Source organism: Urocitellus parryii, chromosome 12, assembly GCF_045843805.1.
Source record: "Urocitellus parryii isolate mUroPar1 chromosome 12, mUroPar1.hap1, whole genome shotgun sequence".
Taxonomy (NCBI): domain Eukaryota; kingdom Metazoa; phylum Chordata; class Mammalia; order Rodentia; family Sciuridae; genus Urocitellus; species Urocitellus parryii.
This window is the reverse complement of record NC_135542.1, coordinates 3,372,774-3,400,077: the sequence shown is the minus strand read 5'-3', so window position 1 is coordinate 3,400,077 and position 27,304 is coordinate 3,372,774. Positions and strand designations below refer to the sequence as shown.

Below are 27,304 nucleotides of genomic sequence, written 5' to 3'. Positions count from 1 at the left end.
AAGCCGACAGATAGATAAAAGTTTTGAAGACGGTAGATGTTAGTCAACCAAGGACAGTGATCCCCAAGGAAGTTACAGGCTGTGGCACCTGTAGAGCCCAGCCCAGCAGGCCATGACAAAGATGGTGGAGTTGGCAGGACAGAGGACCAGAGAGGAGAGAGAGAGAGAGAGAGAGAGAGAGAGAGAGAGATCTGTATTCAGTTGAGAACTAATCAGCATATGCATGAGAGCAAAATACCCAAAGCCAGAAAAAGAAGGAAAGAAAGGATTAGCACTAACTGCACCCAGAATGCACACAGGCTGGAAATAGCGCCTGCTCCCACCAGCCAGGCTGGGGAGGGGGGAACCTATCAATTCACAGAAGGACATGGCCTCAGGAGTGGGCGACGTTAGCCCTGGACTGAGTTCTGTTCCAGTCCCACCCGTCTAAAAGTCAAACTCAGAATGCTCACCGTGTTTCCAATTAGTTTAACTACACCCCAGAACAAAACTCAAGAATATTTATAGAGATATAAAAAATCTCCAGCTCTTAACAACATAAAAATCACAATGTCTGATATCCAAGAAAAAATTACCAGGCTTGCAAAGGAGCAAGAAGATATGACTCACAATGAAGAGATCAATTAATTGCTCGGACGGAACTCACCCCAAACTAACAAAAATGTTAGAATTAGTTTAAAGACATTAAAAGTTATTTTAATTGCATTCCCCATATTCACAAAGTTAAGTAGAGACTGGAAAATATTGAAAAGAACCAAATCAGACTTTTAGAAACAAAACATACAGTATGTAAGATCAAGAATATACAGGAGGGAGTTAATGGCAACTTAGACATTGCTAAAGAAAAAGCACTACTGAACTTGAAGATGTAGCAATAGAAACGGGGAGAAATGAAACCGAGGTAAAAGAATTTATTTTTTAAATGAACAGAGTTAACAATGGGCTACTTGAAGGAGCCTAATGTATGTTTATTGGATCCCACAAAGTAGGAGAAAGAGGTGGGACATAAAAATAATTTGAGGAAATAATGAACAAAATTGTTTTAAATTTTATGAAAATCATCAACTCACTGCTCAAAGATTGTTGGTGAGCCCCATGCACAAGAAACATGGGGGAAAACAACACCTGGACAAATCATAATCAAATGGTTCAAGATCTGTGATAAAGAAAAATCTTAAGCCAGAGAAAGAATAGGTTGTAAAAAGTCGGGGGAACGATAGGGATGATGGTAGATTTCTGTCAAGAATACTCTGAGAAAACAATGGGATCACCAAAAGAAGGACCGAGAGAAATCTGTCAACCTAGAATTCTGTACCCAGAAAAAAGACGATCCTTCAAAGGCAAAGTATCATTCAGACCTAGCAAAGCTCAAATATTTCATCTTCAATAGAGCCACACTAGGAGAAATGCAAACCAGAGTTCTTTAGAAACTTGATACCAGGTGGAAATATAGGAAGGAATGGAGAGCACCAGAAATGAGAGCTGCATAAACAAATAGATAAGATAAATAGGAAAGATTTTTTTAAATTATTTTTTAAATATCTTCAAAATATAAAAATTAAAACAATGCAGTTTGGGATTTAAAATTTTACATTATAAAATGTGTAATAACAAAAGCACGGAGATTGGGAAGACAGAAATGGAAGTATTATATACTAGTATAAGGTTCCCTTATTATATGTGAGGAGTTATGGAATCACTGGTAAGTAGACTCTAATAAATTAAAGATATAAGCCACCACTAAATATGAAAACAAAGAGTTATAGGAAATAAGCCACTAGTGGAGATAAAAATCAAATAATAAAATATGCAACAAATCTGGAAGAAATGATACAAAAAGGGAAGGGGAACAAAGAATACATGGGTCAAAGAGAAAATATGTAGTCGGATGACAGGTTGGAACCTAATCATAAATTATCACAGTGTAGATGGTCTAAATAACCCCAAGCTGAACTGGGCTTAGGTTTTCAGCTATTTAAAGCAAGCAAAAAAAAATTATGCGCTATGAATAAGAAACATACCTTAATATGTTCAATCTAAAGACACATGTCGATGAAAGAACAAGGATGGAAGGTTATACACATTTCTGTTATTCACAGTAGCTATATTTTATAGTTACCATGGACACGGAAGGGAGTGAACATCGCACTACTGCTCTGAGGTAGAACTGCACGTGTGTGTACACACCTCTCACACAGATCACAATCTCATCCTAGTTGAGTCTCTTTTCTTTATTTTAAAAAAGCAAAAACTGAGATTCTGCTGTGTTAAATGAGCCGCCTGAGGCAGCTCCACTAATAGATGCGAGAGCTGGGATTCAAATCCTGCTCAACTGGCCCTGGAGCCAGAGCTCTTTACATTGACCTGCTCTGCATGTCCCCTCCCTGACCATCCTCCTGTCATATCAGGGAGCTGAAACTAACAGGCAGAGAGTTTCCTTGTCCAGCCTCACTTGGGAGGATGCATGTCAGGCTACTCAAATTTTTCCCCACTCTGCCCCTGTCTGAAAATGACCGTGAAAACTCTTGGCATTGACTTGGGAGGGATCGATCAATTATAGCTATTAGGAGAATTTGCAAATATGAAATCTGTCAATAATGAGGTGTACCCTGTTAATATTAATCAAAAGAAAGATAGAGTGGCTATATTAATAACATACAGGGTAGAATTTATAACCGAGAATATCATTAGGGATTAAAACCAATTTCATAATCGTAAAGAGCCAGTTCATTAAAAGGGCATAACAATTCTAAATATTTATGCACAGAATAGCTTCAAATATACATAAGCAGTCACAGATAAAGCTGAAAGGAGAAATAGAAATCCACAATCATTGTCAAGAGATTTCAGTACCTCTCTCAATAGCTAATAGAAAAAGTATGCAGAAAATTGGTAAAAATATAGAACATTAGAACAACTCTCTAGCCAACTGGACTTAACTGACATTTAGGGAACATTCAACTCAACAACATCAAATTACACATTCTTTTCAAGTGCACATAGAATGTTTACCAAAATGGACCATATTTTGGGCCCTAATATTTAAATTTCAATATGCATTAAAGAATTCAAATCACACAAAATGGATTCCCTAAACACAGTGGAATTGAATAAAAACAGTATCAGAAATTATTACAAATATTAATCTATTTTTTAAAAATACTTTTTAGTTGATGGACCTTTGTTTATTTTATTTATTTGTATGTGGTGCTGAGAATCGAACTCAGTGCCTCACACATACTAGGCAAGCACACTACCACTGAGCTACAACCCCAGCCCCACAGATATTAATCTAAATAGCATACTTGGATCAAAAAAGAAATCAGAAAAAGATGGAGTATTTTGAGCTGACTGAAATGGAAACACATCATATCAAAATTTGTAGAATGTCACTAAAGCAATCCTCCAGAGGAAATTTATAGCACTAAACACCTACAATAGAAAATGAAGAAAGATGTCAAATCAATGGCCTCAGCTATTACTTGAAGAAACTAGAATAAAAAGAGCAAAGGGAGTAGAAAAAGATCAGTACAGGAGTCAATAAAATAGAAAGACAATAGAGAAAATCAATGAAACCAAAATGTGGTTCTCTGAGAAGATCAGTAATAAAATTGATAAACCTCTAGCTAGATGGATTAGATCAAAAAGGGGAAAATACACAAGTTGTCAACATCAGGAAGTGGCATCCGTTCAGATTCTATGGGATAACAAGAGATTATTTTCAAATCTTTATATTCAATAAATTAGATGAGCATATTCAAATATTCATTGAAAGACATAAACTATGAGACTGAAGAATTAAATAACCCAAATAATCCTATATCTAATAAATCTACTTAGTGTTTAAAAGTCTTTCATAAAGAAAACTCTCCAGGTAACTTAATTAACCGATTATATAAGATAATTAAGGAAGAAATTGTAGGAATTCTATGGAAACTCTTGCAGAAAATTGAAAAGAAGGGAGAATATTTCTGTCTTTTTCTGTTTTACCCAACATTACCCAAATGCCAAAACCAGACAAAGACTTTATAAGAAAATAAAACCACCGACCACTATCCCTCATAAACATAGACATAAAAATTCTAAACAGAATTTTAGGAAATCAAATATACAGCGATAAATAAGAAAAATGATGAATCAAGTAAGGCTTATTCCAGGAATGTGAGATTGGATTAGCATTTATCAGTCAATGTAATTCACCTTATTAACAAACTAAAAAATAAAAATGATATGATTTTTTCAATAGTACAGGAATATATTTAACAAAAAACATTTGTTTAAAAAATTGTATCTTCACTGAACATGTACAGATATTTTTTGACATCATTCCTCTAAACAATAGAGGATAACATGGTAGGATGTGTGCAGGCTCTCTGTAAATACTGTATCATTTTTCTAAAGAACTTGAGCATTTGCAATTTTGGACTCCGTGTGGGGTACTGAAACCAATCCCCCATGAATACCATTATCAATGAATAATTAGAAGACAACATTTTAAAAACCTACACCAAATTTAATAGCGTCAAAAAATAGACATTACTTAGGGATAAATCTGACCAAAGATAAAGAAGAAAGCTATAAAACATTTCTAAGAGAAATGAAAGAAGATCTGAAGAAGTAGGAAGATATATTTTGTGGGCGAGAAGACTTAATGTTCTTTATGTTTGTTCTCCAAAACTTGACCCACAGATTCAGTGGAGTACTAATCAAGTTCCCACCCAGTTAGTGGTATTGGAAAGTCATACAAAGGAACCTATCGGGAACACAGATCAGAGATGAAAAATCATGCACATGAAGGAAGGATCGAGGAGTGTCAGACTACTTCTTGTAGGACTTCCAAAAATAGAAAATAATGCATGCAGATAGGAGAGAGAGAAGGTTCAAAGAAAAAAACCAGAGAAATCTCCAAAATTGAGGAGGGGTTCAAATCCTCACACAGAAAGTATAAACAGTGCTAAGCAGGAAACATACCCAAACATATCCATAGACCCAAACCTAAACATGCTATTTCAGCTTCAAGCATCAAAGGGCCAGGAAAAGACGGTGAAGGCTGCCAGAGAGCAAATGCAGATGACTTATGAAAAAAATGAATAAAGATGTAAGAAAACCAGTACAGAGACTATTTCAAGAATATCAGATATTAAGAAAATTGGAAAGGGGGAGGGTGTAATCAGCATATTATAAGTAGATTATATAGATTGTTAAGAGGAGCTAAGCGCCCTGGAAGAAAAGGAAAACCAGAACAAGAGAGATGGAGGTTGCAGAGGGCCAGTTCATGCCCATGCAGCTGGCTGTTTGGGATGGTCTCTCTGGAAGAGGGGATCCGAGCTGAACTGAAACACTGGAGTGGGCCCCGTCCTCGCAGATCTCTGGGGCCAGAGTGGTGTGTGCAACAGGGACAGCAGTACAAGTCTCTGAGTTGAGAGAGTCTATAGTGAGGAGTGGCCAGGAGACCAGAGAGGCTGAGGGGAGAGTATTAGGAGATGGGGGTTGGAGAGATGACCTAGTGGCAGGCTCAGAACTTTCTGGAACACTCTCCTACTTGCGTCAGGTTTCGAAAGAGGATGGGGACGGTCCTGCAGAAGCTAGTCTAAAGTAGAGGAGAACCGTGCAGAGCCCTTGGGCAGGAGACCCTGGAGCGGCCCTGGAGACTGATCTCATGAGCCCACAGGGCCATGGCCCTTCCCTGACGGGCATTAGTTCTGACCCAGGACTGAGAGGTGGGGTGAAGGGGAGTTCACGGCTGGGCAGAAGCCAATCAATCTCTCAAGGCTGCCTTCCAAGTCAAGGCTGATTAAATGACCCCGGTGACTTTATAGATTCTCCCAATTGTTTGACCCACCGTTCCTTTTAGATGAGGGCCATGTTGCACGAGGGCACAAACACTGTGGGTTTCCAACCCATCTGAGACCTTAAATAACTAATAATAAAAAAAAAACATAAAATCCACCTTTTACAAGTGTATTCAGCATTCAGGGCATATTTGGGGGCTGAGAATATTTGTATTGTGTGTATTTTTCCATCTTCTAAAGCCAGGATTGCCACAAATTTTGGTGGTAACCAATAACCACAGTGTGACAGATAATTTTTGTCTGGCAAAAAAATGCAAAATCCACTGGATCAGAGTTGCCTGGCACAAGCTGGAGGGCTTGGCATAAGGCGATGTCTCTGCTGGGACAGCCCAAGTCACAGTTCACTATTCCCCTGGTAACTGTCATTCTCTTCCCATATTCTCATCTGTATCTAATAGACAGTTTTTCAATGAAATGAAGCACAAATCCTAGCAGGATTAATGTGAATATGTTGCCGTGTTTAGGTGGACCCTTCACTTTGCAAATGGAAGGCTTTTACAAATGTTATTCCCATCTTTAAGGTGCATCCCCAGTTGCCAGACTCCATGTCATAAATCCAGAAATTCTTATGCAGGCAGATGGCGGCATGGATAGCTTTGCCTTCAGTCTGCACTAGGAGGGAACATCTCCAGCTTTCCTCTTGTGATCTCTCCCACTCTAGGCTCCTGCTCAGCAAGTCCAGTGCCCAGCCTGGAAACCAAGGACTGGGCTGGCCAGTTCTGGGGTCAGGACTTACTGGTCAAGCTGTGGACTGTGACCAGCTTAGGTGCAGCAGTGTTTAATGATCCACAGGGAAGCTTCTCCAAGATGCTTCCACAGGCCCCAGCCTTTTTGTTGTTGTTTTGAAAAGACTGGATTTTTGTATTAGCTTTTAGTTATACATAACAGTACATTCTATTTTGATATATTTATGCAAGCGCAGACTATATCTTGTTCTAATGAGGGTCGCGGTCTTGTGGATGCACACGATGGTGAGATTCACTGTGGTCTATTCATATATGTTCATAGGAAACTTAAGTCAGATTCATTCTGCTGTGCTTCCTATTCCCATCACCTCTCCCTTCCCTCCATTCTCCTTGGTCTGATCCAGTGAATGTCTACTCTTTCCCTCCAATCCCTTTATTGTGTGTTAGTATCCACATATCAGAGAAAACATTTGACCTTTAGTTTTTTGGGATTGGCTTTCATTATAGTCTTCAGATCTATCCATTTACCAGCAAATGTGGCTAAGTAATATTCCATATATATATATTTCACATTTTCTTTATCCATTCATCTATTGAAGGGATCCAGGTCTGTTCCATAGCTCAGCTGCTATAAACATTGATGTGGCTGCTTATAGTAGCTGATTTTAATGAATATATATCAAGCAGTGGGATTACTGGTTCAAAGTTCCGTGCCAGTGTTTTTGAGAAATCTTTATATTGCTTTCCACAGTGGTTGCACCAGCAATGTGTGAGTGTGTACCCTTTTCCCCCACATACTCACCAACATTTATTGTTTCTTTTATTCTTTTTTTGAAGTACATTAAATTTTTTATTAGGTTTTCACTCTTTATAGTTATTTACACTTGTGCATTTCTTTGCAGTTTGCAAATGTATTTACATACATCTAATCTTACTAGTTCTTTATTTCTAGTCTGTGAGGTGCTTCTCACCTTAATCCCTTAAAACATCTTTATGGGACATAGTCATCTCCATATCACAGATGAAAAAATGACAGAAAAGAGAGGTGAAGTGACTTGCCCAAGTTCCAGAGCTTTAAAGCCATGGCTCAGACTTCAAATCCAGAGACCGACCCTGCTGTGAGATCAGTCTGTGTCATTCCCACTGTGACGCTGCCAAACTCTTCCTAATGACTTTCAGTTTCAGCCTTTATTTTTCCTTTTTTCAATCCACTCAAGAACCAAAACTTCTCAGATTTTTGTCCTTCTTTGGTAACTTTTCTGAATAGCCTGTCTCAATCTTTTGAGAATTATCCTAAGCAGAAACAAGGGCGCCAAAAATCTATTAGGTAGTTTAGTTTTAAATAAGTGTCTTAGGAATCGGGCAGCACAGATCACCCGGTTCAAGTTAATTGTAGAGGAAGTGGTGGCTCCCAGAGAAGGGCTGTGAGTCAATTTGACAGACTCCAAGAAGCTCAGCGCGGTATTTATTGTAAACCAGGTCTTCGTGTATACCGCCAGTCAGGCTGAACTTGGCTTCACGGTCTGGAGTCCTAGGTTGTGGAAATGACAGGCAGGACTAAACTGGTCCCATTTCTGGCCTCTTGTCCTTGACATGACCTCAGTAAATGACAAAGACTCACAGCCCCACAGCAGGTTTGGGTTGGCCCGCCGCAGGCTGGGTAAAGATGGATCCCTCGGGCGCCTTCTCTAGCTAGGGGCTCTCTGCCATCACTTCTTGTTCAGGTCTGCCCGGTCTACCTACCCTTTTCTGGTTCCTTAGGTGACAGGGACACATTCCACTGGTGTCTGGGTTTTGAGCATCTCCTTTGACCTTTCTTTGGCAGTTTTCCATGGTTCCTATTCTACCTCTGCTCCTGATCCATCCCTGACCTGCCTGTTTTATTTCTGTGAAGTTTCTGTTTGGCTGAAGCTATGTCCACCAGCCACAAATCAACGCTGGCTTTACCCTTCTCCAAAGCTCCTACTCTTCCTCCACCACCCTAACATGGCAACTGGGTGCAGCCTGTATGACAGCTCCATCTTTCTCTGGGCTCTGCCTGCCTTACATCCATTACTTGTGTTCTTGATGGTTGCCTTTCTGGTGGGAGTGAGATGAAATCTCAGTGTAGTTTTAGTTTGCATTTCTCTAATTGCTAGAGAAGTTGAACATTCTTCATATATTTGTTGACCGTTTGCATTTCTTCTTCTGAGAAGCGCTATTCAATTCTTTGCCCATTTATTGATGGGGTTATTGGGGGTTTCTTTGTTAAGCTTTTTGAGTTCTTTGTATATCCTGGAAATGAACACTTTATTGGAGGTGTGGGTGGCAAAGATTTTCTCCCATTCTGTAGGCTGTCTCTTCACGTTCTTGATTGTTTCCTTTGCTGTGGAAAAGCGTTTTAGTTTGATGCCGTCCCATTTATTGATTCTTGATCCCACTTCTTGGGCTTTGGGAGTCTTTAAGGAAGACTTCAAAGAGTCAGTTCCCCAGCTGACATGTTGAAGTGTTGGGCCTACATTTTCTTCTAGTAGGTGCAGGATTTCTCGTCTAATAGTTTTATGATGATTTTAACAAGAATGTTTTTCAAACTCTTCAGAGGACATGGATCTGTCATCGTTTGAATGTGGTTTGTTCCCCAATGGTTCACGTGTTGGAAGTTGAAGTGGTAGATCCTTTAAGAGGTGGGGCCAGATGGGACTTCTTCAGGTCACAGGGAGCGTATGTACCCTGGACGGAAGCAGGCAATTCTCCTGGCTCCTGAGTGAGTTCTGAGACAGTGTCATAGAAAGAGCAAGCCCAGCATCTCCCTTCAATCTAGTCTCCTGTCTTGCTATGAGACCTCTCCCTCCTGTACTCACTCTTATTATTGTGATGTCACTCACCACTCTGTTGTCATCTGCTCTGAGGTGCTCACCAGAGCCAAGAGGATGTGGTAGGCTCCATGCCCTTGAACCCTTAAAGCTAAATCAGCCCAACCTCAGGTGTTTGGCTCTAGTGATGGAAAACAGACTGATACAAAGCACTTCACAGAAAACTGGGAATGTGCCCTTGTGCCCAGGAACCTTGGAAAAGTGACATTGACTCTCCCAAGGGAAGGACTGTTTTTAGCAGAAGCAGAGCCCGCTGACCAATTCAGGCTTTAGGAAAACAGAAATGCATTTTTAGAGTCGCTCAGCCTCAGTTTCTCCTTCTGCGAGGGAGAGATCTGTGTTGGTGGCCAGGGCTGGGAGGACCTCAGTGCACTTGGAGGTCCAGCCTGTGGGTGGACTGCGACTGCCCAGCAGGCTGCACACTGACCTCTCAACCCACTGTCTCTCCAACCTCCTGCTCCAGCTGCCCACCCCTCAGCCCAGGCCCAGGACCGACCTACGGCCACCGTGTCACCCCTGCGCACTCAGAGCTCTCCATCCCGCCTGCCCGCCACCAGCCTCAGGCCCCGCACGGTGGTGTCCCCACAGCACAGCCAGCAGCCCCCGATGCAGATGTGCCCTCGGCCGGCCATCCCCCTCACGTCAGCAGCATCAGCCATCACACCTCCCAACGTTAGCGCCGCCCACCTCAACGGGGAGGCAGGAGGAGGGCCCATCTGTGGCCTGTCCACGTCCAGCCCTACCAACACAGGATGCAAGCCAGATGAGAAGAAAAATGAGAAGGTAAGTGGTCCTTCCTGAGCCGGGCCTGGGGCCTGGTCCAGCTGGTTATCGGAACCCTTTGCCCCGGATGCCAGCGGCACCTTGACGATTGAGGCTTGAGTGTGTGCCCAGGTTATTGTGACAGAGGGAGTCCCAACCAGGAGAGCAGCTGGCTGGAGTGGAATCTGGCCTTCTGGCAGGGCCAGCACAAGCTATCTACAGTTTCACACAAATCAGAAAATGATGTCTCCCTACTCGCTGTCGTTTGTTCCTTAGTTTCTTCTGCTGAAAAATAAGTTTAACGTACCCACCTCGTTAGAACAAGACACTTATTTTCATGCGCTGGGATGATATAGTAATAAGTATATAAATCCGCCTGTATGCAGTGTGAACAGCCCCCCACCCTTTCACTCTTGTGTACTGCACAACCTGCTCAACCATATGGGCCAGGCCTAAAGGAGAAGGAGAAATGAGAAAGACAAGATGATGGCAGCCTGATATTTGACGTGGACAGAATTTTCAGCTATTTTTTTTTAGCTACAAAGAAAGCTGAGTTGATTTCATAAAATCTGAATGCATTGGACCCTGTAGCCAGCCAGCTAGACCCTGGACTGGCCAGGATTAGAATCCACATTTCTGAATCAGTGCTGTTCAGCAGAAATATAATACAAGTTACCAATAAAATTAACAATTGTCTAGTAGCCGTGCTTTTGAAAAGTAAAATTAATTTAAAATAAAATTAAGAGGTGAAATTCATCTGGTAGCACAGTCTATAAAACATAGTTCTCAAAATATTTTTGTTCCAACATATAATCTACATTTAAAAAAAAAAAAACCATTGATGAGATATCTTACTCTTTTTTTCCCACATTAAGTTTTTGAAAGCCCGTGTGAAACCCAGTGAGCCGTTCTGCAGGGCTCAGGGCCCCCTGCTGCTGTGGCTGTATTGGACAGCAGGTCCAGCTCTTGGCAGGGAACCACTGTGTTTATTCTCGATGTGTGAACAACTGTGCGTTCTCTCTTGATTATCCCACATTCTCTGAAAGCCTTTCCACCTAAAGTCAGTCTTTGAATGAGGGCGTGTTGGCGTGTTTGCACATGCACCCAGGATATCAGATGGTGTGTTAGAAGTGAGGACAGCCCCCACCTCTCTCTCAGGGACATTACAGAACTCAGCATTGACTCTCTGACCCTCTGCCCACGTTCCTGGAGGCAGACCTCAGCAGGAACCCGGGGGAGCTGTGCAGATGGACCACCCCGCACTCCAAGGGCCCCAGCATCTCCCATCTCCTCTGGCCCAGGACTGTGTCACTCCCATGCTGAGTGGTTGGAAGAGGCCTCCTTATGACCACCCAGGCTACGCTCCCAGCTGGTAAAGCTCACACCTACTTGAGACTACAGGCACCCAACATGAAGTGACATGATTGCTCTGTGTTTTGTGTCCATATCTGTTTGAAAACCAGTTCCCTTCCTCCTTACAGCCCTTGTGTGGAGGTGCAGCTGGGTGTCGCTGGGAGGCAGAGGGGGCGGGTGCAGTCCTGCCCTTTCATTGGACAGCTTCCCAAAGAGGCAACCTTCTGGCCTCCTGAGCTGCTGAGGAAAGAACCAGGGAGCAGGGGCCAGTCTTAGGAAGACAGGGGTCATAAGAGTTCTGTAAACATTGCTGCTTCTTTGCCTCGGGACTCCCTCTAGTTCAGGAAACAGGTCGGCCTGGCTTCAACATGGCTGTTACCGAGTGGGTTTCTGTGGCACAGGGTCGGGCTTGCAGAAATCTACACAGAGGTGACATGTTCACCGCAGGGGCCCTCCTGAGTGCACAGCTAGTGGAAGCCAACCAGGACCACTGCCAACATGCCTGGGGACGCTTGGCAGGTTTCTGCTTTCACTCTACCTTCTGCCCACCCTCCTCCTGCTTCAGCAAGGAGCAGCTGAGTCCAGGAAGTACCCAAAGTGTCCCCCGAAACGAGGCTCCTGGGTGACCCTGCACATGATGGAGCACCCTCTTCCTCTGGTAGTCCCTAAGCCACCTCTGGCAGCAGAAATGCCCAGGCCATCACTCAGGACGACCTGGGGAGCAGGCCATGGCGTGCCCCAGGCAGGAGGACGTCTGGGCTGTGTGAGGCTAGCTGAGCACCGGTTCAGAGGCTCAGCAACCCCAGGAGAGAAGTGAATGGTTCTCCCCAAAAGATGTGCACTTTTCCTTTCTCACCTCTCAGACAAGCAGAAATAACACTGGTCAACAAGATCACCTGTTAATGTTTGTCCCTGTCTGTATTTCCTGGTGAATTTTTTCTATTTTACAGCAAGGCACAAAGCTTCCTCAGTTGCCATTGGTAGCAAAAAGCTGTGGCCATGGTGTTTGAAATTCTATTCATTAATCAGGAGCAAGTGAACCAGTGGTGCAGGCCCAGGCGAGGAGCCAGGTTCTGAGCCAGGCATGACTTGAAGCAGCCCCCTGTCCTCCCATGACTACATCTGGACAGACTTTGGGCACATACTGGTCGGTTTCACATCTTTGTTGGTGGTTCATTTTAGACATGCAGGTACCAAATTATGACGAAAGGACTTTCAAAATGTATTTGGTGGTGTTCTCCAGGCTGTTTCTCTTGATAAACTTTCTTTAGGAAAAGACAGTGGGCTCCCAGCTCTGCTGTTCACTGAGACCAGAACTCAGTGCCAGTGTAGTTCCATAACACCAAGCCCAGCTGGAATTCCATCCAGGTGCTTCTAAGCATGTGCATGAGAGAAACCTATGGTTGTTGGGAAACTGGTAGTCCTCTAGGAGCATGGCGGGCTGATTCTCTGGCATCCCTGGGTGTGCAGGGCAAGAGGCCCCAGACCCAGCTGTGTATGTTGGGTGGTGTTCTTTGCTGTGGTAGAGGTTCTTGGAGGTTGGTCCTGGGAGGCTAAAATTCTGCTGTTATACACCTGGGGATTGGCCTTTCAGCCCTGCAGAGCCTATGTGTTATGGCGTCCTTCAAGACAATGCAAGTGCTGTCAGGCTGGCAATTCTTTCTATAGTCTTAGTCCAGGCCCAGAGCTCTCCTTTGGGACCTGGACATCTACCATCGTTGCAGGAACCTCCCCATGCTCTTGTCCCAGGTGCCCACCTACCTGCTCCCACGGCTCCCTGATGGGCTGCACTGTGACCGGGCCACCAGTGCTTCCTTTCTAGAGAGCTTCTTACTTCCCAGCAGTACACAGGTCACCAGGGGCCCTGCCATCCACTGGAGACCAAGCAATCCTACAACACCTCCTTGGCAACTGTGCCACGGTGGAGAGTGGATTCAGAATGGGGTTAGGATGGAGACAGTTCTGATAGCTGTCTGATGATTTGATTTCTCGACAGTACTAGGGACCCTTCCAAGATCCAGGTTCGTTTGGGTTGACCAGGAGTCTGTTCTGCTTGGAGATGGGTCTGCTCAGAGTGGTCCTGGGTGGCCTCAGAGGGACATTTCTGAAGCTGCCAATCTGGACCGGACCCTGGAGTCACTGTTGAGTGTGGGGTACCTCGGGGCTGTCTGGATTCCTTTGGAGTCCCCAGATTGGGGAGGTTGGAGGCACTCTAGGGCATGGGGAAGACCCCAGAGTGTGGAGACCTGGGTGTGGGGTCATGGTCTGCAGAAGTCACAGCAGGTAGCCTCATTGGTGGTCTCCCCATCAAGGGTCTTGGTGCCTTTAAAGAAGGGTCTGGATAAAACTTTTGGAATAATTATGTGGTACCCACAAAACAGAGTGGAAACCAAATCTGGTAAGACTTTTAAGAGGCTACATAGGATACAAGTTACTCTTTTACCCTTAAAAATTAAATTTTATGCTTGAACAACCATCAAATACCACCTATTGTGTCCATTGGTGATAGTTTTCTGGTTTTGAGTCCCCGCCAACACGTCAGCACCAGATGGACTGATCGTCCCTCAGGGGATGTCCAGGGGAAAGTCACGCCAAGAGAAGGTGCCTGTCCCCCTTTGGGGCCACAGTCGGGGTCCCTGACCCCCAATCCGAGGCCCTTCACACTCATTGGTGTTTACTGCAGGGAACCTGCACCAGCCAGGCAGAGCACAGGGCACTGGGGCTTACAGTGGTAGAAGGCCCAGCCCTGGCCCCGAGGGAGGCAGAGCCCCGTCCAGGTAACTGTTGAGGTAACTGGTGAACAGCCAACTGCAGGAGAGTGCTGCAGGCCTAAGAACAGGGGACACAGGGTCAGCAAGAAGATGCATGGTCAACAGGGCACAGGGAGGTCTTCCCAGGGGACAAGTGGGAGACCCTCCCTGCTGAGGGACAGCCTGACCAGAGGCCAGAGGACGTAGCCTAAGGTGAGGGGTCCATGGGCAGGTGGCAGGAGCAAGGCACCTCCACTGCTCAGCCCTTGGCTCTGTCTGGGGTTGGGCAGGAGGATGGGATTCAAGCCCGATCTGAGGACATGGGTCAGGTGCCTGGCCTGGTCTGATCGGAGCTCCGTCTAGTAGATTTAGCCCAATGCTTTCAATTTCGTTTGGATAGGATGGATTGAGTGCATAGGCTGGAATGGATCGGCACACATACCGCACACAGGAGGTGCCAGTGTATTGGGGAGAGGTCATCACCGATGCTATCATGTGTGCTGAACCCTGATATAAAACTGATTTCAAAAAAAATCACAAAACCATTGGTCCATACCCTTTGAAGAGTGCCTTGTTCAGAGCCCGGCCTCTGGTGATCTTTGTGGGCTAAGGAGAGCTGGAAAATCTGCTGGCCATAAGTTTGCTTCTATGACTTATGGGGATTTTTTTACTTTATGGGCCAGAAGAAAGTTAACTTTCTGCTTATGGATAAAATAGTTCCAGTTTCACAGAATAATAGAATATTAGAACTGGAAGGAGCCTCTGAGGATCTTTTTATTTAACATCCAATTTTCCCTGATGCTCTTGAGACTCAGAGGTGTTGAAAGATCCGCCAGGTGCCGTAGAGCATTGGCAGCAGAGCGGGCACGAGAACTCTGGTCTCCTCACCCTTCTGTTTTGGCCATCTCGGCTCCAGTGTGCTGACTTGGTGGCCTCGCAGTCCACATGAGGCCATGGCCCCAGGTGGGTCTGGCTTGTCTGAGAGTCCCACAAGGAGCCATCCAGGGTCGTAGCTGGCAGGAATCTATGAGGCTGGCCGGCCCTGGAGATGGGGGATGAACCAGAGGTGTCAGCCTTCAGTTCCACACCAGACTCAACTTCAGTAAAGCTCTGGACCAAGTCCCCGTGGATGACATGACCTGTATAACTAAGACCCTGGGAAACAAGTTTGACCTCAGCAGTGTGACCATAGCAACAGCAGTGGGGCCCTGCGAGTGTCATGGAAGATGTGCAAAAAGAGTCTGCAGATGAACTTGTTGACATGTGCATGTACATATGAAATATGGCTCCTGTGTATCGGTCATACATGACATAGTTTTTTTCTAAAAGGCCCATATCGTATAGGATTTTGATCATGTTTTTAAGAACAGCCCAGGCATGTCTAATCTGAAGAAGCTGGAGGATGATGCTTTTTGGAACAACCAGCAGCTGTTATTGTAGTGAAGAATCACTAGCTTATAGATTTGGGTTTTTTTCAAGTTGGGGCTTCCTGCAACAAGCAGGCCCTCACCTTAGGATCCCACCTTCACTCTTTCCCCAGTGCAGCCTGGAAGGGGGCTGCTGCCCCTGACTTCTCAGCAACTGCCAAGGTGTCTCTAGGCCTCTTTGAAGCCACCTCTGTGCTCCTGCCTTCTCTCTGGTGGGGTGAACGCAGCCCATTCCAGGGCAGGGGGTGCCCTGCTGGGAATGCTGACTCCAGAAGTGAATTTGACCTCTGGCAGAATCCTCACTCTGATCTTGGGGGAGGACTTGTCCTTGGCTGGCTTGTGGGTCAGGCCCAAACATATGGAGACCCTGCGGTTGTCACATGCTGCCTTGGCACAGCAGGATGATACCTGAGACGTCCCTAGGCTCCCGGGACCGTGGGACTGTTAGAAACCCTGCGGCTGCATCACGGAGGCATCTGACAGTGAGTCAGCCGTGGGCTGGGGAAGCCCACATCCATCTGGCACATGCCTGCTGGCAGCTCTGTCGTCCCCAGAACCCATGTTGGCAACCTGGCTGGGCGAAGGCCCTGGAGTCAGCTCCATGTGGGTAGGAGGCCTGGTGACTTCAGAGCTGCTCCTCCCTCGCCCGCAGTTCAGCTAGGAGAGGAGGACCGTGGCATGTGCTGGTGAGTGATTTCCAGACTAAAAACGAACCCATCTGAAAAGCATGGATTCCAGCTGTCCCTGCAGGCAAGCTTCCCTGGGATGGGGCATGTGCCAGAGTGTCACTTCCCCTTCTTCCTCACCGTGATGGGACTCTCGTTCTAGAGCAGACCATGAGCAGGGCAGGGCGGTGTCCTGGTCAACATGGAGGTGAGGGGTGGACAGAGCCTTCCTGTGTGTCTCTCAGGCACGCAAGGCTGGGCCACCCCTTACGTTCTCCCATGGAGACCCTGTGGTCTCTGCACTGGGCCGGGACTTGGTGAGTGCTCCTCTGGACCTCAGGTTGATTGAGGAAGCCTAGGACCCTTTCAGAGTCTGATGACGGGCCTGAAGTCCAGCAAGATGAGGGCCCGTCCAAAGTCACACTGCTAGAAAGTGACTGGGCCTAAAAGTAGACCCCTTTGCCCACTCTCTGCCCTGAGCTTCTACCAGCTACCTTCACTTCCTGGGTTCCCAGGGGTTCATGCCACTGAGCACTCAGGAAACGGACAGGTTTCGGAGGACAGCAGGAAACCACATTATTCAACAATGAGTGGAGCTTCACTTTGGAGGAAGAAGGCAAAGAGATTGATTAACACAGAGGGTGGACCTGGGGTGGTGGGCCTGGTATGAGCTGGGACTCCTGGGACAAAGGCCATGTGACTTTGAACAAACCCCTTCTCCTCCCTGGGTCTCAGTTTCCTGACCTGTAGAATGCGGTGACAGCACCTACCATCCTGAGTTTTGGGGGAAGAGTGAATTCACTAATTTCATGAGTGCATAGTAGAGTACTTAGGATGAAAATATAAGAAGTTAAGAATATGAGAGCTGATTGAGGATCCCATAGGTATGACATAGATACAGAGTAGGACTTCCTCCCCGAGGCTTCCATTAAAGATCAAAAGGAGAGCTGATTTTGCAATTTAGAAGAAAATATGCTTATCATCACCAAATTGAGATGCTAGGCGACTCAAAAATGAATCCTCATGGTTTGAGACAACCTATTTGTAACGTGGTATTCATTTGTATCCTCTACAGTTACCATTTCCTGGTTCATTTTTTCCTGTATTCACCATGGAAACCTGGATAGAAAGATGTAGGGGGCTAGGGATTAAACCCAGGACCTCACACATGCTAGGCAAGCACTCCTCCACTTGGAGCTACATCTGCACCCCTTTTGTTTTTATTTTGAAATGGGGTCTCACGAAGTTGCTCAGATTGGCTGTGAACTTGTGGTCCTCCTACCTTAGCCTCCTGAGTAGCTGGGATCACAAATGTGCGCCACCACGTCCTGCTAGAAAAGGATTTTTAAAGTTTCAGCTTATAACCTGACAATAGAGAAAACCAAAAGAAAACTATTTTATTCACAAGTACAGTTTCATCTGCAATGTATTAAACAAAATTCATCTTTAAATAGTAATAAACTCTAGAAGTCGAATCATGTGAGTCGCGTGTAATTGCCACAGGGCTCCTGTCACCCTCCTCACAGGCAACCACTAATAGTTCATCAGGGTTGTTGAGTGGTTTGGGGCTATAATGCCACACGGCTTAGCCCTCCTGAAAAGCACGGCAGGAGGTGTGGGACACAGGCCCAGGAGAGGCCAGGAGCTGCTGGGCACGCTGATTCCCACATCAAGCATGTGGGAAGTTCCCCTTCCAAAGCCTGCTGCCTTACCCTCTTCCTTTTCCGTGGGTCTCTTCTCAGTATTGCTTGTAAAGACATGGGATATATTTTTCCAGTCTTCCTCGCCCAGAAAAACTCAGCTGATGGCATCAGTTCAAAAGAAAGACACATACATGCCCCATAAAACACACCAGAAAGGAATGCTCAGACTCACAGGCAGACACACCAGAAGCAGACCGTGTCAGTGTGGTGGGACATTCAGAAGAACTGGTGGGTGCTTTTCATCTTAGTCATGTACCTACAGGCCATGCTGAGGAAGCACAAAAAGACAGAAGTGGGGTCATGGTTGTGTTGGTTGTGACTTTATTGTGTTTTGTTCACGCACCCAGGTGGTGGGGGGTGGTGGCTCTGTCCCTTCAGTGGGATGAGACAACTTTACCCTCATCTCCCTGGAGGGTGAAGTCACTGTTGGCCAGACTTGACTTTTATTTGCTTGATATGTTATATGCTTGGTAATTTCTTCCAGGCCACCTCTCAACAGACTACAAGATGTAATTGCATATGGTGGAAGAATGAAGCTCATTAATCTTTTCAGAGAATTCACACTCGAGCCCTATTTCAGATAGGGCTATTGAGTCAACTTCATAAAAATGTGGTTGCTTAAGGATCTCTTCATAAGACTAACAGGAATGGGTGATCTCTAACTGCAGGGCCGGCCTTCTTCTGCCCATTTGTTCTCTTATTTAAAATCACCTCACAAATACCTGAGGCTTGTTTAGTATTAAAATGTAAATGATGCCTTTTGCTACCCATGGAAACATTTAAAAAGTAATTATGGGTTTGTAGCTCCAGAGAACCTATGGGAGAGATGGATGGATGGTTGGATGTTTGGACAGATAGATATAGATAATTTCTTTATCTGAAGGAATGGGCTCAAATGACCAAAGGCCAGCAGGTCCAAAATCTGTGGGGCAGGCCCACAGACTGGCAACTCAAGCAGGACTTCTTGCTATAGTCTCAAGACAGAATTTCTTCATCCCCAGGAAATCAAAGTTTCCCTAAGGCTTTCAACTGGTTAGGCAAGGCCCACCACATTATCAAGGTACACATTTGAAGTCCTCTCCTTGACTTAATTTTATTTAGTTGTAAGTTTTAATAACACCTACAGAATACTTTTATAGCAAATCCAGTCTAGTACAACAGTACTAGTAAGTACCCTTGGTACTCAGGATCAGTCATCCCAGCCAGCACAGCAATTCTTTACTATGCCCGTGATACACAGGCACAGGATCCCAAAGTGGCCAAGTGGCAGAGGGAACTTCCAGTTCCGTGGAGCCATACCTCCAGGTGGAAGCACTCCTGATTCTAGAACTAGGAGATCCAGCAGAGCGTCACACTGTGGGAACGTGAAGGAAGTTTTGCTGGTGGATCACTGGGGATAATCGTGAGGGGTGCCACTCCCATTTCCACCCATGACTTCTGGGTCCAGGATCCTGACTGTGGGAGAAATGGCACTACACATCGGGTGTTGATTTTGAGCACATGCAGCCTCTTGGAGAAGCATCCCCCAGCCCTGCAAGGTATTGTCACCTAGCTGGCATTGGAACTGAGTCTCTGAAGAACCAGGCCACTGTTCTATTAACAATTAGAAAATGGGGAACATGGCAAGACCATGAATTCCATGAGCACAGGCCCATTGCTGCGCATCTCTGGCTGTGAGGTAAGTCCTGTGGTCAGAGCATTGCTGTGCAAAGTACTGTGACAGTGGGGAAGGCCCTCTGCTAGTCCCTGGATGGCAGTTTTGGCAGAAGCCTCCTTGTGGGGAAGGCAAATCTATTCCAGTGGCCAGACACCAGACTTTCCATGATGGATGTGACTGGCCCAGTATAATCAACCTGCCACCAGGCTGTCGGCTGATCACCTGGAGAACAGTGCCTTACTGGGGGCTCAGGACTGGTCCCTGCTGCTGGGAGATTGGCCACTCAGCACTGGCCACAGGATGGCCATCATGCATGGCGCCGAGCTTATCGATAATCTCCATTTCTGCCACCGTGGCCATTCCTGAGCTCAGTGGGATGACTGGGGAAAGAGGCAGACTGGTATCCACAGAACAGGTCCTTCCATCTGCTTGGTTATGAAAATCCTTCTTTGGCTATAGTCACCTTTCAGTAAGCATTCACATGGGAGGCAAAGAGCATCCTGTTTCTTTTCCAGAGAGGGCTATCCACATATCTTTTTCCAAATTTCCTTGTCACCAACTTCCCAATTGTGTGATTTCCAAGTCCCCGATCATCCAGCCAAGCCATTGGCTACAGCTCATGAATCATTCTGTAATCACACAGCTGGCCATTTCTCCTTCCAAGAAAAGTGCACAGCCAGGTGCATGCACTGCGGAAAGTTCTGGCCTCTGGGAGGACTCCCTCACCACTGTCCTTCAGAGATGTCCCAGAGAGGGGCTGCAGCATGGCAGCTGTCTACTTTTGAGTGGTTCTTGTGTATCTCTAAATCAACCCGAGCATTCCCTCCCTTTGTCATCCGATCGTAAGGGAGTGTCCGCTGAGGCCACAGGTGCAGGCTGGGAGAAGGCAGGCAGTGCAGCAGGAGAGGGAACTGTGTCATTATTGTCTCATGTACTTATTTGTGCCCTCGGCGTCTGCCTGCCTGGATCTGATCTCATGTTCACCAGTTCCATTTGAGGAGGATTGGTTTGCTGCAGTGCATATCCAACTCTGCGGCTTGGTGTAACCCCAGATCATGACGGGCAGCTGCCAGATTGTGGTCACTTGGTGGCCCACAGTTAAGCATTCCGTGTATCCTAATGCCCAGTAGCAAGCCAAAAGTATTTCTCAAAAGGAAAATAGTTTTTGGAAGAGGTATGGCAGGGTTGTGCTCTACAATCCTCAGGGCCTGCGTGTAATTCGGATATAAGGGGTGCCAGCGGCTCCACACAGCATCCCTATCTATAGTGACACTTTAAGCACCACTGGATCTGCTGGATCACATGGGCTGAGTGGCGGAGCAGCCTGCACAGGAGCCTGAACCTGAGCAGAGCCTGCTCCTGTTCTGGGCCCCACTTAAAAAACTAGTGTTTGGGGGGACTCAGTGGTAAAGGGGTTGGAATAACACCCCCCAAGTAAGGGATGTGTTGCCTCCAAATCCAAAGAAGCCTAAGAGGTATAGCAGGGGCCAAGTGCCATAACTTACCCTTCACCTTGGGAGGAGGGATAGCACCACTAGACCCCTAAAAACCGAGATGGAAAACTATTGAATTTGAGTCAGATTTTCCCACCGTCTGAAACACAAATGTCTTATGAATGAGACTAAAGTAATTGCTGCTTCGTGCCCACTGGGTCCAATCAGTGTGATGATATTATCAATGTGCTGGACCAGTGTGGTACTATGGGGAAGGGAAGGATATCCAGAAGCTGGGAACTAGATTATGACACAGGACTGAAAGGTCGCTCTCCTGACCCTGATTCTAGGAGACCCCAAATTTTAAGACGGTGAAGGTACCAGCTGACAATATAACTAATTCTGACGGTCTTTGCTAACAACAAAAAAAGTGTTTTCCAGATTGACTGCTGCACACCAGATACCAGAGGATGTGGCGTGTTAATATCCTTAAGCAAAGAAACCACATCTGGTGCAGCAGCTGCAGTTACGCTCACCACTTGGCTAAGCGTACTGTAATCCTCTGTCATTTTCCAGATCCATTTGCTTTATACACAGGCCAAATTGGCAAATCAATGAGTGTATGTATATATATATGGTGAGGTCCTCCACCCTTGCATCCTTCAAGTCCTTGATGGTGACGGTATTCCTCCAGGGACGATGGATTGCTCTTGGTGTGCAATCATCCTGGGTAGAGGCTTGGCCTCTTCCACTGTCAAAGCCCTCATTCCACGGGTCAGAGAATCTGTAAGGAGATTCTGCCAGCTGCTCTTTGTGACAATCATACATGCCACCGCTGTGGAAAAGATAGAGAAGCCATTAGCACACACACTGGACCCACTGCAAGGAGGGCCTGAGCTAAAAGTCCATGGACCTCCATAAGCCCCTACCCTGACTGCTGGGCCACAGTGACGTTTCAGGTGACCTGGAAGCAGTGTCAGTTCAGAGCCAGTGTCCCGCAGTCCCCACAAAATTTGATCATGTCCTTTTACCAGTGCACATTTACCCAGTAAAGCAGATCCTTTGGGGAATGCTGGAAGAAAGATCAACAATATAGAATCCTGGCACGGTTCCTGGGGTCCTTTCTCAAGGAAATCTTCCTCCCCTCCATCTTGGGGATTCTGGGGGTATAAACGGGTTCAAGTCTGGGAATTGGTTCAGAGGCTATGACTCTCTGCCGTTTTGACTTATGCGCACTAGACCCAGGACTCTTCTGCTTTCACTCATCGGGTACATCTGTTTCTCTGCTGTGGACAACATGGTCCACTAGCCCAATGCTCAGCCGTTAGATTCGAGGGCTGCACTGACTGCTCTCTATTATCGTCACCGTGCCCACTTTGAGTTTGGCCATTCAGAGCCACCCCTTGGCCCCTGTCACCCTGGGATCCAGTGACTCCCAGGTTTCTCAATCCCAAGGCCACAGGTCCCACTGTGAAGGCTGGTCCACGGGGAAAGCCATCACAGTGCTCTCCAATCATGCCAGGCTCTCTCTGCACATTCAGTGTTTTTACAGTCATGGTGAAAGGTGTGTCCTCTGGACCCTTCTGGGGTGGGAGAAAGTCTGAACACTTCAAATTTCTGATTACTGTGCAACTTGGAAACAGGAGGTACTTTGGAAGCGGTGGAGAAAGAACCCGTCATTTTCCCAAGACGGATAGAAGTGGATGTTCACATTTGCTTCCACTGAAATCGAGCGATTTAGACCACTCAGCACCATGAAGAACCATAGCTTCTGATACTGATATGAGGAAAACACCAGGATCATTGGGAAAATGCCCCCAATAACACTGAGAGATGTGGAGGAACTGTCCATTTCTCAGCATGAATGGCTCACATCCTTTTTAGAACTCTCTGATTTCTTGAGATGGGCTTTTAGGCCTCTGAGAGCCATAGGTGGTGTAGACATGGCAGGGAATGCACATTCAGAGTGTTTTCTTGGAAAAAAAAAGTCTCCTGAACAAGCTGTACCCAGCAGGAGGTCACCAGGAGACACAGGGACTCTGGTCACAAGATTCCCATTGGTGGAGCTCAGTACTGAAAAGAGAGATGGTAGCTGCATGAGCAGAACCCCTGGACCCACTCACCCAGCAATCCTGTCTGCATGATTTCTAAAGGGGGTCATTCAGAGTCTGCTCACATACCTCCAGGGACAGTCACCTCTTCCCTAAGGAGTTGCTTTTATGGCTGGACTATTGTCAAAAGGTTTATCTTGTGTTGACTCTAAATGTACAGAGTGAACACATGTGCACTCATATACATACATTCACATGCACATGAGCATACAGTGTGTATAAATGCATACTCACATACATGCACAAATATACACAGTACACAAACCTAGGCATATACACATACATGCAAATATTCATGTGTGTAAGTAGGCCTACATATACATGTGCATACATCATGTTTTCAGTTGTTTATGCCTATACACATATAAACACCTGAACTCATATACGGACTCACATACATAAATACACATCATGCAGAATCTATCTACTTCTGTGAATTCTGCCATATTATGATGCATTTCCCCTTTTAAAATTAATCCTTCTGATATTAGAAGACATTCTCTCAAGACATTTTTTTTAAAGACTTTTTTGCAGGTAAAGGTATAGCTAAGTAGTACTCATTTCACATGCATGAGGCTCTGGGTTTGATCCCCAGCACTCAAAAAGAAAAAAAGACTTTTTTGAGTAATTAAAGGATTAGACTGAGGACTCAGATCCCCTTATGATGGAAATGTAAAATGATGCAACCACTTAGGAAAGTAGGTTAGTAAATTTTTAAGAAGTTAAACATACTCACCTGTGACTCAGCCATCTATTCCTATTTACCCAGAAGAAATTAAAATGTATGCCTTTACAAAGACTGGCACGTAAATAATCACAGCAGTTTTATTGGTGACAACTTCAAACTGCAAACAGCCTGTCAATTGACTAAAGAATTGAAACAATAGTGTGGCTCATTCATACAGTGGGACACAACTCAGCAATAAAAAGAAATAAGGTGCTGATACACACAGAGATAGAGATGAAGCATAAAATCATTAAGTAAACCAGACCAACAAAAAAAAAAGAATGCATATTGGATGTGTCCATTGATATAAAATTTTGGAAAATATGAAGTAATGCATAATGACAGCTCAGTGATTTCTTGGGGGTAGGGAGATTCATGAGCAAAACGTTGGTGGTAGAGGGAAAGCATGTCACAGGGATTGTGTGGCGGCTCAGGGGCATGCCTATGTCAAAACGAGGCAGTATCAAAAGTAGTTAAGACAACAAATTTACTTTCTTTTAAAAAAGAAAAAAAGAATGTAGCATACTTTTGTGAATATGCAGATTTTAGAGCCAGAAGACTGAGCATGATTTACATATTTATTTCAAATCAATATTTGAAACAGTGCCTCTACTTTGATGTGATCTTACTCTACTGCTTCCCCTTCCTGATCTGACCATTTCTGAGTCTGTCTTATATCATTCAGGGTAGCATACGAGAATCTTAAAATACGGCTTCATTTTTCATGCAAACATACCTCTTCTGCCATTTAGACAGAGACTAATCCACACCCCTTCTCCCAGGATGCAGGCTCATAGATCTACCACTGAGGTCTGCCATGGCAGGTACAGAGAGACCCCTGGAGGGGTTCTTCCAAGAAGATACATGTTTCAGCCCAGAAATGACACACATCTCATTGGCTCACAAATTTTCCCCCAACTCATTGATAGAAACTGGGTACCAGGCCCAACTGGGCCCAGGAGGCTCAGAGTTACATCCCAATGCAATTTTATGTACTTCTGTTTACAGAGAAACCCACAAGATCCAAACAAGCAAACAGTAATAAGACTGGCATTCTCTGCAAATGCCGGAGAGCTTGGCCAGTATGTTTTTGACAAACTAAAGAACTCCCAGGTCTCATGAAGAATAGCCAGAAGACCAACTCTGCCCTGGGGAGTGAGTCCGTATTCCTCCAGCAGCTCAGATAGGAAGTTGGGAGCCAGGTGTAGTCACCACAACCACAAGGAATCTTGGTTATGCTTCTGTGGAGGGTCTGTGCCTAGACAAGAGTGGTTCTGAAGCCTGTTCCAGGATGGAGAGCCTATGGAAGATGTGCATTCTTGTCCTGCTCCTTGGAGTGGCTCAATGTTGGCCATTTTAATGGAAAGAATTGTGTGTTTGGGTTAGAGTGAAGCCCCTCCTGGCCATGGGCAAGCACAGAGGTCTGATGATTAGGAAAGGCGAGCCTATCTTCTCAACCATAAAGATTTCACCGGATGCCTCTGTGGTGGTAGGGCCATGGCCAACAGGCCGAGAATACCTCTCATCTAAGGGCTCAGGGATTTTGTCACCAAAAGAGAATAACAGGATTTCAGAATGACTTATTTCCTTGTTAAGAATATTAGGGCTGGAAAGCAGATCCACAGGGTGCAGTGCTGAGGATGCACGAGCCTAAGATCTTGCTGTCTGTCAGTCACCCACTGACTCACACCCCATATGTAAGGTCGGCTCTTCCAGAACTTTGTTGGAGATCACAAGAAGTTCCTGTGATCTCTTGGTTCCCAGTATTCACTCTTTCCCTATTGCAAATCTTGGGGGACAACACCTGTCTTTAGGGCAGTTGCCCTCTACATAGGTTCTGGCAAAGAGTTTTGGGGACACATGCTGGGGTGGGGTCTAGGCCCCACTCCTTTGTTTTGTTGCCCATTGACTTCACAATATTCATGAGGTGCCTACTTTGAGCCCTGGCTCAGACAAGTTAGTCTGGAAGAGGACGAGCGGTTTCACCAAGCTCCGTGGAGCAGCTCAGACAGTGCCATGTTCACTGCTGTGGAAACCCAGAGAGGGAGCCCTGAATGATTGATGCCTGGAGCAGCCAAGTGGGGGGGGGGGTGAAGGCACCTGTGACCTCACCTGGTGGAGCAGGGGTCGTAAAGAGACGACCAGAAGTGGAGGTCTGAACCATGGCACCCAGCTCTGTGGACTGCACCTTAGACCCTTGGCAGCAACACCTTCCTTCTGGATAGAGAAAAGTTCAACAGGCAAATGGTACTGACATTTCATTCCTCTTGGCCGATAAGACATCACTTCTGTTGCCCAAGGCAGAATCATTGACAAAAGTCATCATAGGAGTCGTCCACGTGGGGTCAGGGGCTGCCACACGTTTCCAGAACAGATGCTGGGATGGGTTCTGAGACCCTTCTTTTTTTACTCTCCCCTCCCTGTCTCAGTCTTCATATCATGTCCTCAGTAGAAAATGGTCCCAAGTGTTTAGTCACAGGAGATAAGCCAATGCAAAGTCCAAGGAGAAGTCATCTGGCTCTTGCACGGAGCACCTCTTGTTAAACCTTTCCCCCCTTCTTCTTTGCTAAGACTGTTTATTCAGCCACAGGGAAAGTGCACATTGGACCATTCTGTAGAAGTCAGGAGCTATCTGGATGGCAGTCCATGCAATTTGGTCTGAGAGGTATGCCACTTGCTCCCAGGATTATACTAGTGACTCAGGGAGAAGCAGGCAGGCCCCTGGACTGTGTGGACGTGTAGACCGGTGCACACCTGCATTCTGACATCTCGGTATCTTTCCAGTTCTTGCTCTCGCTAGTGATTTTTATTTGAAAATAACAACCCCATGTGACTCCACGGTGGTGAATCCTTAGACAAGGAGAAAAGACCAAAGCAGGGCAATTATTCAGGGAGGTGCTGCCTGGCCAGGGTCTGGGCTGTCTCAGTGAGTGGCAGCAGGAGAGGACCCCCTGAGTTCTTCCTCACCTGCATCTCTGATGTGGTCTCTAGGTTGTGTGTGCATCCCTTGTTTCCTGGAAGCAGTCTGCCTTGAGAACCAGACAAAGGCAGGAAGAAAATCCAACGGATCCCACGGAGCTGGCAGGGCCACCTGGCAATGCCTGGCATGTCATGTACCAGCAATAAGTGCTAATGGAAATAATAGCTTCAATTCGTTTCAGAAATCCTGGCCCCATGCACGGAGCCTGCTGCTTCTCCCGTATGTAACTGAACCGACCTGCTGCTGCCTTGCTGGTTGGAGGAAGTGATTTCCACCCATCTGTTTCATTTTTAAGAAATATTCAGGCACACCTGACTAAATAAGAATGTGTTCAGTCTCCCTGGTT

At 45.9% G+C, this 27,304-nt stretch overlaps 1 protein-coding gene across 1 annotated transcript in view; it reads left to right on the top strand.

The window, feature by feature from the left end:
• Window positions 1–27,304, top strand: part of Sh3rf3 (SH3 domain containing ring finger 3) — a 323,625-nt gene that overhangs the window by 273,448 nt on the left and 22,873 nt on the right. Inside the window, exon 8 of the mRNA XM_026379826.2 lies at window positions 9,854–10,173. Within this exon, the coding sequence (XP_026235611.2) occupies window positions 9,854–10,173 (320 nt within the window). The remainder of the gene's footprint in view (window positions 1–9,853; window positions 10,174–27,304) is intronic.